General features: G+C 40.5%; 2 protein-coding genes across 3 annotated transcripts in view; both read right to left on the minus strand.

Annotated features, from left to right (window-relative positions):
- LOC141777071 (potassium/sodium hyperpolarization-activated cyclic nucleotide-gated channel 2-like) overlaps positions 1–4188 on the minus strand; it is a 41029-nt gene extending 36841 nt beyond the window's left edge. The window contains exon 1 of the mRNA XM_074651008.1: positions 1871–4188. Within this exon, the coding sequence (XP_074507109.1) occupies positions 1871–3171 (1301 nt within the window). The 5' untranslated portion in view covers positions 3172–4188. The remainder of the gene's footprint in view (positions 1–1870) is intronic.
- Positions 4189–6921: 2733 nt separating this feature from the next.
- Positions 6922–15332, minus strand: rnf126 (ring finger protein 126). Of its 2 annotated transcripts, XM_074651036.1 has the most exons (10): positions 15141–15332; positions 11314–11372; positions 11151–11211; positions 10825–11063; positions 10271–10339; positions 10115–10184; positions 9603–9696; positions 8637–8711; positions 8203–8318; positions 6922–8043 (listed from the first exon to the last, which is right to left on the minus strand). In XM_074651036.1, exons 1-10 carry the CDS (start codon positions 15213–15215, stop codon positions 7891–7893), a joined length of 1011 nt encoding a protein of 336 aa, XP_074507137.1. In that variant the 5' UTR covers positions 15216–15332; the 3' UTR covers positions 6922–7890. The 2 variants fall into 2 exon arrangements, with proteins under 2 accessions (XP_074507137.1, XP_074507138.1); XM_074651037.1 differs by lacking the exon at positions 8637–8711 and having other exon boundaries at positions 15141–15316.
- Between the last annotated feature and the right edge of the window lie 981 nt (positions 15333–16313).

Raw genomic sequence — 16313 nt, forward strand, 5'->3', positions numbered from 1 at the left:
AAATCAATACAGTGTTATTGAGATACAGTATCACAAAACATAATATCGCCATATTTTCTTACACCCCTTACCAAGAAGCTGCATAAAAACTACTGTCAACATAAATCACAGATATTGAGCACAACCATTGTGTTTAACCATGTTTTACTGCCAGGATCTCTGACCCCAAACAGAAGTCATGAAGTATTAAGCTGATAAAAACATGCTAAGTAATGATTCTTGAGCTGTTAAAAGGGGACCATGCAGGGTCTCCAGGACCCCAACCAGAACTCTCATTCATCAGACTGCATTTATCGACCTTGCAGTACACCTGTGGGATACCAAGAAGGTGTTTGTCTTTGCTATTTAGTGCCAGTGTGCTGATGTGGCAGATTGGGTGACTGGGACAGACACCAGGAGTAAAAGTAGTGATGTTTGAGCCCGTCAGAGGAAGGCTCTGCAGGACAGGTGCAGCGCTGAGTCATTACACTGCGACTTATGCAACAAGCTCTGACTCCTCCACTTCACGGTTATAACAATAACCGATGATGATGATGATGTTTGATGCAACTTTACTGCTTTCAAATCATGCATTCATTAGCATAAGAATGGCGGAGGGGTGTGTGCAGCTACAGATTCACAACGTGTCTGTGACCTGTCCTGCTGCTGAAGACATTATTTAAAGTTGTATTGGTCTTCAGACTCCTGCGTTATGTGATACACATGGGGCCAAACATGAATGAATACTTTGGCTTTTGAATGTACTTGAATTGTGATTACTAATTGGCCTTTCATAATGCTCATTATAACAGTCTTTTACTCATGGATTTTATCTTGGTCTCTGTCTGTGGATGTGTGAGATTTTGTGGTCTGCTCTGTTGACCTGTTTTAATTCTGCCTATGTCTGTAAAGCACTTTGGTCATGCTCATGTTGTTTTAAATGTGCTATAGGAATAAATTTGACTTGACTTGAATGAAGGAGGCGCTCACAAAGCTGACTCCAGATCAGCCGAGGAGCTGTCCACTCCTAGTGGTGCTGAAACCGAGCAGCCCAGCCAGCAGAGAGAGAGAGAAAACCTGCTGGTTTTCTGACCCAAATTGCAATTTCAGCCACTGATACATGTCGAAGGGGAGGGGAGGAAAAAAAAAAAAGGCTAATTCATCCATCTTCTAAAATATTTGCATGACAAAATATCTGCTGAATGTCCATCTTGGGTTTCTGGGTGTTTTAAGCCGTGCTAAACGGAGCGCATCCGTCATTAACATGCAGGATCCGAGGAGTCGTACAGGCGGATGTGTCTCCAGTGAGCATGCTTGAGGTTTTCGCACACTTGGCTCAAGGTGACATTCCATTACTGAGTGCATCACACACACACACAGACACACACATGCATATATAGCCTACATCCTGCACGGCTCTTATCGCAGAGCACATTATATATAGCTTATATACAACGAATATTAACCATTATCTTTGAGACATTTTTTTTTTTTTAAATGAATGTTGTTAAATGTGAGCGATGCTGCAACGCAAAAGTGGAGAGATGTGTTAGCAGGCCTGGCTTTGTTGGAGCATCTCAGACATGCTATACTGTATACATGTATAGACTGGAATATATAGGATGTTTGTTTACAACCTTGAGAGGACACTCTTTTGCTCCAGCCTCTATTTGCACGACAAACAACAACAGGTTGTTTAATGGGCAGCACGTTGCAATGCATTCATTCAAAATCTCCATGGCTATACAATCATAAGGGGATACGAGATGGACATTCAGCAAACCTGTATAGCCTTGAACAATAACCAGTGCATGTGGAGTCACAGTGGTTTCCTCACTAGAAAGGAAGTTGTACAATGAGGGATTTCAATGGCAGCCCCATCAGCTCTTACCTGAAATCGCTGTAAGGGTGGATAATCCAATTTCCAGCTGATTTGACCCTCTCCTGCTCTCTCTCCACTGCTTTTTGACTTCCATACATGCGTAAGGAGAATTTGTTAACTCCAGGCTGCAGCATGCTGCTGAATTGCCGCTGCATGAAGCTGGCTTGGCTGTCGCCAGGCTCTCCATCCTCGGCGGCGGGCACAATCGGCGGTCCATCCTCCTCCGGCTTCAGGAAAGTGACAGAGTTCCTCGGCTGGCTCTGGGTCTGAGTCGGGCCGTGCAGCAGCGAGGACGAGGCTTTCCGGCTCGGCGCGTTAGAGAAGGACACCTTGGAGTCCCTTTTCTCCGGGATACCACCGGTCTCTCCTCCTCCTCCGGTCAGAGACCCACCTGGGGTGATGGAGCCGTCCATGCTGGCTGTGGTGGAGTTACAGGCTCCTCTCTTCATGGCGCTCCCTCCTCCTCCTCCTCCTCCTCCATCCTCGGCCCTCCCGGACCCTCCTGTCTGCCTCTCCCGGTTGGAGATGATCGAGCGCAGGCTCCCGGTACCGGAGTCCCTCCTGCATTCTCCGTTTTTGTTGCATTTCATGCTGGAAACTGGAGCTTTTGCGCTTTTGCAACCATCACCATCACCCGCAGCTGTCGCGTTTGAAAGCTCTACTACCGATGACGCCCCAGATCCAGATGCTCTGCTGGTGCTGATGCTGGTGTCGCCGCCGCGCTGGGCAGCATCGCCCGGTCTGGGTGTCTTCTGGGTGTCGGTGGCTCTGATGGAGATGGAGGAGGCGGCAGCAGTGGTGGTGGGCCGTGGAGCTGCAGGAGCGTCCTCTGCGTGCATATGGCAGGTTGGCTCCTTGTTTGAGTTCCTCCTGCTGGAACCCGAGGACGAGGCTCCCCCTCCTGGCGTAAAGTTCTTCATCCTGATACTGCCGCCTCCTCCTCCTCCTCCTCCTCCTCCTCCTCCACCGCTCCCACCAGCTCGGCGCAACCGCGGATGCTGGAACCTGGACTCCTCTTCTCCATCCTCCGTCTCGTCCATCATCTCGTCGACGTCGTTGCTGGCCGCAGCACCGGGCTGCTTACCATTTACCGGAGAACCGGAGTCCTGCACACAGTTCTTCTGGCTGCTGCTGCTGCTTCTTCTTCTCGTGCATTTGTTCGCTGCTGCAGCCTTCGGTGGTGCGCTGATGTTGTAGCCGCATCCACTGCCTCCATCCACCGCCTGCTGCTTCTTCATGGTGGTGGTGGTGGTGGTGGCAGCAGCAGCAGACGCCGGAGAAACCTCATTCCTGTCCATGACATTGAGCATATCAAATTTTGCCTCCAATTATCTTTTGGAGAAAACCAATCAGGAGACGGATGGAGGGGGAGATGGAGAGAAGAAGAACAAGAAGAGAGAGGAGGAGAGAAAGGAAAGGAGAGAGGGACAGAGGGAGGGGTGGACGTGACTTCTTTGCAAAACTACTGCGCTTTTACTTGTCATTGTGTCATAGATGCTCAAGCATCACGCTAAACTGAGCCCTCTGACTGCGTGTCAAATATCATTAAATGAAAATGAGCTTATGCTGCTGCTAATTCAAGTCAAGCTGCTTCTTCCAGCTGAGGCCTCTCTCTCAGTCAGTCAGGACCTGCAGCCTGAAATTGCCCTCAAGTAGCTCTTTTACAAATAATCACACTGGAAATAGACGCTTAATATGTTGTCAATCACGGTGTAGTGACATCGAGTTTAATTACCACGTGCTAATGGGAGACTCAAATGATGTCATGTGTTTCAGAAGGTGCTTTCAATGACAACCTCCCTGAACTGATGTCACACATAGTTGGAGTTTAGCGCACCCTAGTGGCCACACCAGGGAGGCACAGAGGGTGGAAGACAATTGTTCAATGCTATGTGATTCTGACATAACAGAAGTGTCAAATGTTGTGTTCAGACACAGGAACAGGTACATAGTTTAGGTTGATATATTTACAAAAAAAGGTGCAGTTATTGTCCGATATATCGCCTAAAAGGTGCCTGATCCTTTGGGTGCTCGGGGCTGGGTTCACGCCTCTGAGGGAACATAATGTTCCTTCCACTTCTCACGAGGTACATTCTTCACTCTTAGATTTCTGCCCCTTGGAGTCCAGTCTTTACAGAGTCCAAAGGCTTTTTTTGTGTATTGAAAGTGCACAATCCAAGCGACAACAAGAACAATACATTCTTGGTGCTTATTTTCTAAAAGTGTGAGTATATGAGAAGCACCAAAGATTCACTGAGGAGAAATCTGTTTGCTATTCAAGTCAGGTACTGCATAATCTGTGCAGGCACTGCCTGTAACAAGGGTCAACAAGTACAGCAGAGGTATCCATCTGCAGTGATTCTCATGGGTATACCAGGGGTCTGTGGCACTCTCTCAGGGGGTCCACAAATTATTTTGCTATAAAATTGTGCTGTGTCATTAAAAAACTGCATATCTACAGATGGGGACCATTAAAGACACCATATTGTGTCCATTACTTCACACCCACGTTAGCTTTGGGCCAATAGAAACTCGGATATGATTGTGACATACAGCAATAAATTTGTTCTTTTTAAGTTGAAGCACTTACTGAAAGTCAGCTTTAGACTGGTAGGTTTAAAGGTCTGGGTTTATTAGGACTTGCAACTGTTCAATTACTCGAAAAGTATAAATGCTGTCAAGTTGAGTCCAAATGCAATGTGAATAAAATCACCCTGTTTAAAAGGTATAGCCTGCTGTATATAAGTGGTATTAACATTCAGTAATATTGCACATTTTTCCACTGTGGGACTAATAAAGGATTATCTCATCTCATCTTATCATGTTTCAAATTGAAATGTTTCTGTTTATCACTGGGAAACAGGTCTGAAATATTTAGGTTGAAATGTTTAACTAGTTCCAATGGCATCTAAGAGTGCAAATGGTAGTAAGCATAATCTGTCTTACGAGTAAGAGGGGTTCCTTGGAAAATATTCTCCCATATAAGGGGTTCCTAGCCCCAAAAAGTTTGAGAACCTCTGATGTAGTGCAGACTGACGGATGCAGGCTGAACATTACTGATGAATTATTTGGTGCTCTGGTTTAAACTGCATGTGTAGTGCAGTAGTTATTACATTTCTACAGCATCTCTGTTGGAAGGAATTACACTAGTATATAAAATAGCCTGAATGCATGTTTGTGCCAATTACCAGAGCTGTAGAGCATTATCCCAACACATTCAGGATATGGTCCATGATAATCAAGTGTAGTAGTTTCTTTGTTCTAGTATTGGTTGAGTCAAATATTGGTCAAATATGTGAAGGATAGCTTGGATTTTAACACTCACATATATGCCTGCTTAAAAGCAATTTAAAACTGGTGCCAATCACTAAATTTACACATCATCCCTGCTACATACTGAGTTTTCTTCCTGCACAATTCTTACCTTTTGACATCAGTGCTGGGAAGCCATGAGCGTCATCACTCTCTCTTCTCTCCCCTCCCCTTCTTCTTTCTCTCTTTGTCCCTCTCTCTCTGCCATCCTCCCTCCTCCACGTCATTAGACAAAACTCTGCAGCTGCACCAAGGTTCACTTTAATTTCCTGGTGGGGTGACGCAGCGGTTGTGACGCTCTCTAACTGTTTTCAACAAATGACAGAGATCAAGAAGACGCAGCGTTTAACAAACTCCAGACAAGTATGCAAGTGGTGGTGGCATGAGTGGCCCAGAAACATGTTACAGTACTACACAGGAGCTAAAAGGGTTTTATCCATTAGTCAAAAGGAAGAGTGTTAACCCATATAGGGAAGATTAAGTGATGACCTTATTGGTGTGGAGCAAAAGACACACACATTTCCTGAACCAGTAAAAAACAAATGAGAGGAAAATTAGGTGTCTCTTCTCACAGATTTACAACCAATCAGCATTTCTCAACCAGAGACTCTGTTCTGCAAAGTCATGTAAACAAAGCCATTAAAACCAACCTAAGAGCATTTTATATTTGCAGTGGGTGGCAACACCTCATCTCTTTGCTTTGGTAACTTTGGGACCATCAGGAATATGAATTGTTATTCGTATTTATTTGAATATGAAATCATCTTGTCTGGTGACTCAGCCACCACCTGTTTGTTAATTATACTAAACAATTCCTGGGCTCGCTGTGAACGTCTGCGAAACACGATTGGCACGCTGCCTAGTTCCATAGAGGTACTGGAAGACTTTTGAGTAATTTTATCAACATTACTTTTGTCAACAACACATCCACATAGGACAGATTGCAGTGCCTGTAAAAAGTATACACCCCCAGTGGAAGTTTTCATGTTTTGTTTTTTTAATGACTTGGAAATGCCCTTTTATCTGTTAAGCCAGGCTTCGCTCTGGAACTGGCTCACCTAAATGTAATGCGGCCATCAGCATTAATGTTAACAATTATCCTGAATTGACAAGTCAAAATAGGGCTATTGGCTTCACCAGTGGTGATTTAAAAGGTGTGAATACAAACAAGTATTTAGTATTTTATATTTGTAATTTAGATAACTTCGTAGCCATCTTTCACTTTGATATTAGGGAAGGGTATTTTTCTGTTGATCAGTGTAAAAAAAAAAAGCCACATTAAATCTACTTTGATTCACTGTTGTGAGGCCATAAACATGAAAACTTCCAAGGGGGCGCGGGGGGGTTATCCTTTTAAAAGGCACTGTAGACTTTTGTTATTGGGACCTGGCAGAAAACAAGCTGTAAACAAGAGGCTGCGTTATGGTTGATTATCTATCATTTTACTACACGATCAGTAAAAGAAGTAGACAAGGCTACCTTTGAAATATCACGGGTTAGATTTGTAAAAACATTGTTAACGTGTGTTCATCTACTGACCTTAAAGCAAAGTAAGTTTCATCAAGAGAAAAGCAGGCGGAAAAAATATTTGAATTGTTTACTCTTTCCTTGGCAAGTAAATGGCAAATTTGATCCTGATTAAAAACAATTGGGGGTTTGATCGATACTTTAAATGTGTAAAATTAAACGTCCTGCAATAGCACCAATATAACATTTTGAAACTGTTCATTATCAGCAGAAACTCCAAATTTGTTTGTTTTAGCACTTTATTGCGACTGTACGAAAAATCAGTAAATAATATAATAAACACTTGTTTTGTGAAACACATTTGGCCAGTTTCATAGAGGTAAGATGTTCCCATGCCTTTTTTATGTGTCTTTTTTTTTCTTTTACATTGCTGAATTTGTGTCTTGGGCAAGGGTTCAATAAATAAGCAGGTTTGTGGGGTTTTTTCACTTGAGGAATAAAAATGTGTCCACCGTTGAGCTGTGAGGATCTTTACCTTGTCAAGATGCACCACTGGATCAAAATCTAATAAAAAGAGAATCTAATAAAAACAAAAAACAAGTCCTGAAAGACTTATTCAATGCAATTAATATGAAAAAACTTTTTTTGTTCAGTAGTTTTACCCAAATTCACAATCTCAACATCAGACAAAATTTTGTGCAAATTAAAAAAACAAGGTGCAAATAAATTAAAAAAAATCAAATGCATATACTCAGTTTCCTTTCCACAAGGTTTTAGTTTGATCCATTAGCTGTACGGTGGCTGATCGTTCAAAATTAATTTTCTATCTACACATCTATGGACTCTGCACCACCACAGGCTATGTTTTTTTTTTTTTTTAAAAAGAGCATTCTGTCTTTTATATATAAAATGTGCCCCAGCCTTGTGGCAAAGACATGTCTCCATCAAAAAGCAGTCCACTCTGGTTCAAACTCCGCTCCACTTCTGGTCACAACCCCACTTTTATTAATATTCACAGCCTCTCTGGATCCTCCTTCAACACAGCCCAGTCCCACCTCCTCAAATACTCAGCAACAATAGCAGCAGGAGCTGGACCCGGTGTCCGTTCAGCACAGGGGGAGGAATGATGACTTAAAGTCTGCAACAGATTCAGAGTTCAACTCGACTCGTATCGTCCCCTATAATTGAAGTCGTTGGGTCTCGTTTGACGTATGTTGTGAGGTTTTCAGATGTGCGGTGACGGTGAAAATCTATGAGTTTCTGGCAGCATTCTCATTACTAGGGGAGCTGGGGGAGGAAGAGGATGAGGAAGAGGGAGAGAAGTTCATTCCTGATAACCCTGGTGGGTCTGTGGCTGTGTTCTGTCCGCTAAGACTCTTCCTGCACACAGGACACGTATCGTGCTGTTGGGAACAAGGATAACAAGGATACATTAACAAATTCACATGACAGGTTTGGATGAAAAACAATTGCATCCACTTCTGCTACAGATGTAACTTAGAAGAAGAGTCTGATATCAATCTTTTTTATCTGTTTGGGACATCCTTTATAGATATACGTACCTGTTCCAGCCATGGTACTATACAGTCATTGTGAAACAAATGATTGCATGGCAGTTGTCTAACATTCTCCTCAACGCTGTAGTCTTCTTTGCACACAGGACACTCTAAACCAGCACCTGCACAAACACAAAACAACATACTGTCTGTCTGTCTGTCTGTCTGTCTGTTTGAGACACCCACAGTCACATGCATCAGCTGCATGGAAAATAGTGATAACACAGATTATGTTTATTTGAGTGTTGGCCATGTAATATTAAATTCAAGCACTTCACTACCACTAATCTTCCCGCATTAGTCTGTGATGATAAGACAACATTTTCAGTGTCTTCTTGTAACAGAGAAAATACTTTTATTGAATTGGCTTACAGGCCTATGCAAAGAGTCCATCAACTTATTTCACTCAACTAACATGTGCATGTGAGTGTGTTACTCACCGAGAGAAGTGATCCCCAACAGCTTGCAAGATGATGGAACAGTGCTTTCCCTATATTCATTCTTTAGCAGCGCTGCTAAAATTTAACACGATCATTGATATCATCTGCTTTCGGGGCGCGCGCGCACACACGGAACGGAGCAGAGAGGTGAAGTGAAGATAACCGACAACCGTTGTCATTTGAGATGCAGTTAACACACAAGTCATAATTTTGTTTCAATGAAAACTCAACTCCTGATGTACTGTACGTGTTTATTTGTATATAGAGCGGGGAAGTGAGATCCGATCACAAGTGGTCACTTGAGACGCATTCTAATGCCAGGTGTGAACTGACATAGAGCTGTCCACTTGTGATTGGATCACCCAAGAACACCCGGTTATGAACCGGCCCGTTCTCATTCCCAGGGCGTCTATATATAATATCAACGCTTTGTCGCGACCGTTGGCGTTAGAAACCGACACACAAGGCACCCTTTAGCTTCGGTATGAGACGCACCGGGCTATCCATTAACTACAACTTAAACCCATCCATGTCAATATTAAATGCTCAGGGAAAGTGCTGTGGTGATGTAGTTTAAAGAGTGAAATAGACACACCAGACGGGTGGGAGGGGAGGTGGATGGGTCCAACAAACACAAGGCTTTCATCCAGGAGACTTCTGTTCGTGTCCTGTGCGTCACGTTACAATCAGCTGTTTGTTCATGTTCCCTGTTCACAACATTCAGTGTCATTTTCACTGTACAAACATAGTAGTTTTAAGCCCAACCATGATGTTTTTTTCCTAAACCTAACTATAATGGTTTTATTGCCTGAACCTAAGCAAGTGTTTTTGTTTAATTCACAACATGAAGCATGTGTTTACAGCGACCTAAAAGTGACACAGAGGGGTCTGACAAAGCGTCAGTATAGGACGAGTTGGGATGAGAATGTGTTGTATGAACAAGGCCAGAGAGAGACGTGGACTTACCCACATGTTCCTCTGTAATGGTAACGGTGGGTAAACTCTTTATCCTTTCTCTGTCTGCAGGAGGGGGACCCGTGTTTTCAAACTGGTTCAATAACTACAAATGAAAAAGAACAAAATAACAATAAATGGCTGTGAGATCATCTGCATGACAACAAGGCTGTTCTGTAAATGACAACTTAAGACATTCACTACCTAGCTAATCTATATGTCTGATTTAAAGGATGAATTCTTCACAAAGTTTGAGTGCTATTTGTTTAGTGACAACAGAGTACCATCCATAAATAATTCCTTCTAAAAAAAAGGCTTCTTTAAAATGTAGAAATCACTTTTAGGACTGGATCCTGGTATCATTATATTGCTATGAAATAAATTATACTATGGATTATAATATTAGAAATAGCACTATTCCAGGGGATCTATTGAACAGGTTCTTGGGACACTAGACACACTGTAGCTGCCTAATTGATATGCAGTTTTAGCTCCACTGTCATGTAAAACATAACTTTTTATACCTGTGTAATGATAGCATCAAGACCATTGGCACCCCAGGCGTAGTCCATTGGATTGGAATGTAGCATGCCCCTGCAAGACAAGATGGTAGTCAACAAAAATATAATAATTTTACTGAAACAAGTAAGCAAACATGCATCGTGGTTTCTTCCACTTACCATGGTCCCATTCCGATATTTGGCATGGCTGTCGGTGCTATGATTCCATTTACTAGCTGCTGGATAATTCTGTGTCCAGAAAAAACATCACAAACAAAAAAAAAACCACTTTCAACTCTTGAATCAAACTGGGAACTTCAATTTGTCTTCTTATCTAAATGGCACAAATATCTTTACATATTAATAGTTTTGTGGTTATAAAAATATATTCATTCTCAATACAAATAATAAATAAATAATAGATATCTGCTGTTTGGTATTTATAGGAATAGTGTATCTTTGTTATGGATATTTTGTTTTATACTATTTGTACGAGGTAATATGTTTGTATTAAGAGGCATAACAGATCACTTAAGTTAAGCAAAGTTCTACATTATATTTAGATTAATCTAACACATTATGTCACCATATTCTAAAAATGGAAATGATATTAAGTGTTTTTTACCATAACATGTGAAGCATGTATTACACACACAAAAGAAGCTCTTTTTTTTACCCGTATCCTCGTGTCCCACAACAACCTCCAACACACTCTACTGCTGAAAATGTCTCACCCCTCTAATGTGGGCACTCCCTCGTGGCGCGTACCCTGTCTTCGAGGAACATGTCGACCCCGCGGTTGCCGCGCACTGTATCGTTGCCGTGATGCCATTTCCCTTTCTCTCCTGTTTTCTGTCTCGCGGTTGTCCTCTGTGGGTAGTCGCGTTCGAAGGTCAAAGTTCTCATCAAAAATCCCAAGGGCGAACGGACCGTACCCAGAGGGGAATGTGAACAAGTGCTGGTGATCCATGCTCTAGTAGAAAAGAGAGAGACAATGTCAAATCGTGGTGCAGGGTGAAAAATGGATCCTGGATCAGCTGATTTAACAAGTCGCACTGACCTCAAAGGCTGGGCGGTTCTGATCACTGGTGGAGGATGTGGATGCGGACCCATTTTCAGTGCTGCACAAAGACAGTGGTAAAGAAAGTGAAAAGCTAAGACTCAGAAATTCACTTAAACATCTAACTGATCAAATTCATGAGACACAAAATAATTTTCCATACCTTCTTTCCTCAGACAGCTCCTCAATGAAACCAGAATCACAGCGTGGACAGGTGTAGTCCTAAAGTGAAAATATAAATGTGAATATCTAGAATGTATACTAACGTAGACATAGTTGTCTGTTTTATTAGGTACACATAGCTAAAATTAATGCACTATAATTCAACAGCTCGGCAAAAAATGCTACCCTCATGATGGTTATAAAGTTTACTTTATGGTCATTTTGGAGGCTGTGTGCTGCTGTTGAATTGTCTTGTGCTATACTGAGGGGGTGTTTCTAATATTTAGTCCACCACCACTGATATAAATGGGGTGGACAAAAAATAGAACTGCTTCTCGCAATACAATTCAACAGCCCCACAAACGGTTGCCTCCAAAATGACCAAAACACAGTTTCAACAAAAACTGAATATTATCGCCTTCATACAAGTTGAATTTATTGTAGGTGGGGTGTAAGAAAATATCGATACACGATTATCGCAAGATTATGTTGTGTGATACTGTATCGATTGCCGTTAGGCTTGACCGCTATTCGATCTTTCGGAGGTTGTACCAGGCTCAGTTTCAAAGCTAGAGTGAAAATACTGGCATCATATGAAACTAGAAAATCCATTGGTACCAACCACATCATGCTAGCTTGTTGCAAAGGAGACTAAAAATAACGCTCCAAAGTTACACATTTTTATGTTTTTAAACTACATTTTAGTCTCGTCTTTTTTTGTCACCGATATTGCATGTTTGATATCATCACTGTTAGTGTTTAATAACATATTAATAATAATAGTTTTCGTTAACAAAATTAATACTGGTTTAAGCTAACCCCATGCAGTTTGGGGCAAAAACATGCACTTATTTGCATACAGCATACATTTGTTGATTTGCCTATTCTAAAATGGTGTATTTCTGGTGTGTTCTTTATACTATAACAGTTTTCCTAAAATTAAATAAAAAAAAAGAATTGCAATATATCGCAATATATTGAATCGTTACCCCAGTATTATGATACATATTGTATAGCCAGACTTTTGCCAACACACAGCCCTAATTGCAGGGCTTGTATTAGACTGCATTAGTTTTAGCTACAGGTCTATGTGTACCTAATAAACTGGCAACTGAGTTTATGATGTCTAATAATGGAAAATATATACTTCCCTATAAACATGTGTCTATGTAAAGCGCAGATTATGCCAATGTTTATGTAGACCATAAGGTTAATAATCAATACCATCCATCCCAGATGTCTAACTGACAATTAAGTCAGCTTGTGGTTTGTTATATGCTGATAATAACACATTGTGAGCACTTCCAATGGGAGTAACGTTACGCTGTCACAGGTAAGCAGCTGGCTGACTGTCAATAAACCTAGTACTGTAACATTCAAGAAGCTTCCCATGAATGGCGTGACAACAGACTGCTGTGGCAGGCAGGCGGGCAGTTACTACAATAGTAATATTGACTGTCTTTATCTGAGACTTGCTTTGGTTAGATATTGTGAAAGTTGTACTTCTGTTTGCGGTTACAACCGCAATAAGGTAACAGCAAGACTCATGGGAAAGACATTTACAAGAAGAGTTGTTATATTAGCTGACTGGAAATCAAAACCAAAACATTTGGTAAAGTCCTGACCAGGCTCACCATCAATCTGCTTCTTATTTTAGGCTGTGCATATACAGGTTATGGCTTCTTTAGTTTTTCTCTTATTCTCTTATGTTTTAATAAACCATATTTGTTTTTGGAATGGACTTTGAAAGCTGCAAAAAAATGGAGTTCTACACTTTAGCCAGTATATTGTGATATTTGTCCATGTTGCTCACCCCTATTTTGTGCCTACTTGAATCGTATTAAGAATGTAAAGATGGAGTACATTTTCTAGTCCTAAATCGTGCACAACATTGTACATGCAGATTCAAGTTTCACAGTGCAGGCAGTGTATGTGATGGAGCCTCTCTGGGCTTTACATGGTCTTCATTTGTTACAACAAAAGCCTCACATCCATACAGTTCCCCATTCACCACTCCTGTCCCCCTTGCTCCTGACATACGCCCCCCCTGACAGACTCTGATTTAGAAAGTGAACCTTTCCTCTGTTAGCTAACGTTAGCTAGCTGACCGTTAACCGTTACCATTATGAGACCTGCAAAGCTGTTAAAGGTCCCATATTATAAAAAGGTGAGATTTTCATGTTTTTTTATTATAAAGCAGGCTTAAGTCCTATATAAATACTGTGAAAGTATCAAAACACTCAATCCACAGGGAAATACACACAGCCCGTATTCAGAAACTCTGCATTTGAAACAAGCTGTGAGGATTTCTGTCAATTCGTGATGTCACAAATATACAATATTTAGACCCTTTACACAGATTTAAACATAAACATTCTAAATGTGTCCCAGTTTATTCCTGGTTGCAGTGTAATGTGAATGAAATCGGCTGACAGAAAGTACACATGGACCCAAGCTGTTGCCTAGCAACGCAATTCTGTTGCAATTCCGTCACAGTTCCGTTGAAATTAACTAAAACGGAGCGTTTCAGACAGAGGGGTGAATACAGGCATATTCAGGCTGACAGTATGAGGAAAATAAAGTTTTTCTTTTTAACATTACAGCATGTAAACATGTTCTAGTTAGAAACACAAAATACAAGTATGAACCTGAAAATGAGCATAATATGGAACCTTTAAGATGGGCACTAATGTTATGTAGCTACTATTTACATACATATATACAGTCCTTCATGCTGGTAGTCATCAGGCTCCACAACCAAGGCTGACACCCATATGAGAACTATGAAGACTTTAAGAACTTTAAACATGCACTATCTGCAACCATCTTGGACTCTAACCACTGGCACACTTTACACTAACTTTACACTATACATCCTATAAGCCACTTACTTTACACTATACATCCTATAAGCCACTTACTTTACACTATACATCCTATATACCAGTTACTTTACACTATACATCCTATAAGCCACTTACTTTACACTATACATCCCATATACAACTTACTTTACACTATACATCCTATATACCATTTACTTTACACTATACATCCCATATACAACTTACTTTACACTATACATCCTATATACCATTTACTTTACACTATACATCCCATATACCAGTTACTTTACACTATACATCCTATAAGCCACTTACTTTACACTATACATCCCATATACAACTTACTTTACACTATACATCCTATATACCAGTTATTTTACACTATACATCCTATAAGCCACTTACTTTACACTATACATCCCATATACAACTTACTTTACACTATACATCCTATATACCAGTTACTTTACACTATACATCCTATATACCACTTTATAGACTGCACATATGTACATATTACATTTATTTATTGCACATACTACATGTATTTATTGACGGACTGTACACACTATGTTCACCCATTCACTCTACATCTTTTATATCTCTATTATTGTTTTTATATTTATTGTATACCTTTATACCTCTCCTGTGTTTCACTCTGTTTGCTGATGTTGCTGCTTTGACACCTGGATTTCCCTCCGGGGATTAATAAAGGTTCATCTTATCTTATCTTATTAAACCACAATAAAAACTGACTGTATATGTTTAAAACACAAGAGCATAACGTTATTAACGTTACTAACACTTGACTGTCACTGTGGACCGTTTGTTGCCTATGGAGCTAGCTACCTAGCCTAGCCTAGCTAAACAGCAGCAGTGGGTCGACGTTGACTGGCTGTTCAGCCATAAAACACACATAAAAAAACACAAAAGCCCAAATATAAATCCCCCATTCTTCAAGGTAGGTTCATATGTCTCTTACCGGTAAACGCGGACTAATTTCTGCTGAACACCGGTGACAAAAAAACCGGCAGGGCCGTGGAGGAGCTTCAGCCATTTCTAAAGCAGTTAGACCAGTTCAGACGACAACCAACGGACGGCTAGCAACAAGGGACAATACAAACTGAGTTTTTGCAAAAGGGAAAGACTCGGGAAGACTCGGGAAGACTCGGTGAAAAACGGAAACATACGAGCGCCATCCGATTTAACGTTGCCATGGCAGCTAGAAAATTTCCAAGAAAAGGACTTCCGGTTGAATATTTAACTTGAAATAAAAGCGTATGTAATTATTTTATTTTATTATTGGGGTTTTTTTGTGGTAAAACTGGTAAAAACCTGACTTTTGCAAAGGGAAATACTCGGAAAGACTCAGTGGAAAAACGGAAACATACGAGCGTCCGATTTAACGTTACCATGGCAGCTAGAAAATTACCAAGAAGAGGACTTCCGGTTGAATATTTAACTTGAAATAAAAGCGTATGTAATTATTTTATTATTTATTATTTATTTTTAAAGTCATGGAAAAAAAACAAAAATGCTTTGAAACTTCTTAGTATAATAAAAGAATATGAATAACAGGTACAGACTTAGCCCTTAATTTAATTTATTATTATTTTCATGTATAATTTTACATATTTTATCTGTTCTTGTTCTGTATGCATCTTGTCCTTTTACTTTAGTGAAATAATCTATGAGCCATGTTGTTTGTAAATTTTAATTTATTTAATAAAAAAACACTAAAAAAAAAACTTCTCTGACCACTTGAGGTCGAGTTTTTTTTTTGGTTTTTTTTCAACATTCTTCTGTATAACGTGCTGTATGATGGTGTACAGTAGGTGACTCGGAAAGACTCGGTGAAAAACGGAAACATACGAGCGCCAACCGATTTAATGTTACCATGGCAGCTAGGAAATTACCGAGAAGAGGACTTCCGGTTGAATTAACTTGAAATAAAAGCAATATGTAATATTCTATTTTGTCATTGTTGTTATTATTTTTTTTAGTGGTAAAACTGGTGAGTAGGTAAAATACTGATCCACACTCCATATCAGTTTTTATTTTTTTTTATTGCTTTTATTTCACAAACTGGTCATACAGGTTCAATTACAAAGACGTGCAAAACTGTAAAAGGAACAACAAGACAAAATAACAGATA

This window comes from Sebastes fasciatus, chromosome 11 (genome assembly GCF_043250625.1).
Source record: "Sebastes fasciatus isolate fSebFas1 chromosome 11, fSebFas1.pri, whole genome shotgun sequence".
NCBI classification, from domain to species: Eukaryota; Metazoa; Chordata; class Actinopteri; order Perciformes; family Sebastidae; genus Sebastes; species Sebastes fasciatus.

What these genes read in the sequence shown, in the direction of transcription:
- rnf126 (XM_074651036.1), bottom strand. Translation starts at nt 15,215, where the DNA reads ATGGCTGAAGCTCCTCCACGGCCCTGCCGGTTTTTTTGTCACCGGTGT. An exon ending in GGAGTGCCCACATTAGAGGG is followed by an intron (nt 10,340 to 10,824) that starts GTGAGACATTTT and finishes TTCTGGACACAG; the next exon opens with AATTATCCAGCAGCTAGTAA. An exon ending in CATTACAGAGGAACATGTGG is followed by an intron (nt 8,712 to 9,602) that starts GTAAGTCCACGT and finishes GTTAAATTTTAG; the next exon opens with CAGCGCTGCTAAAGAATGAA.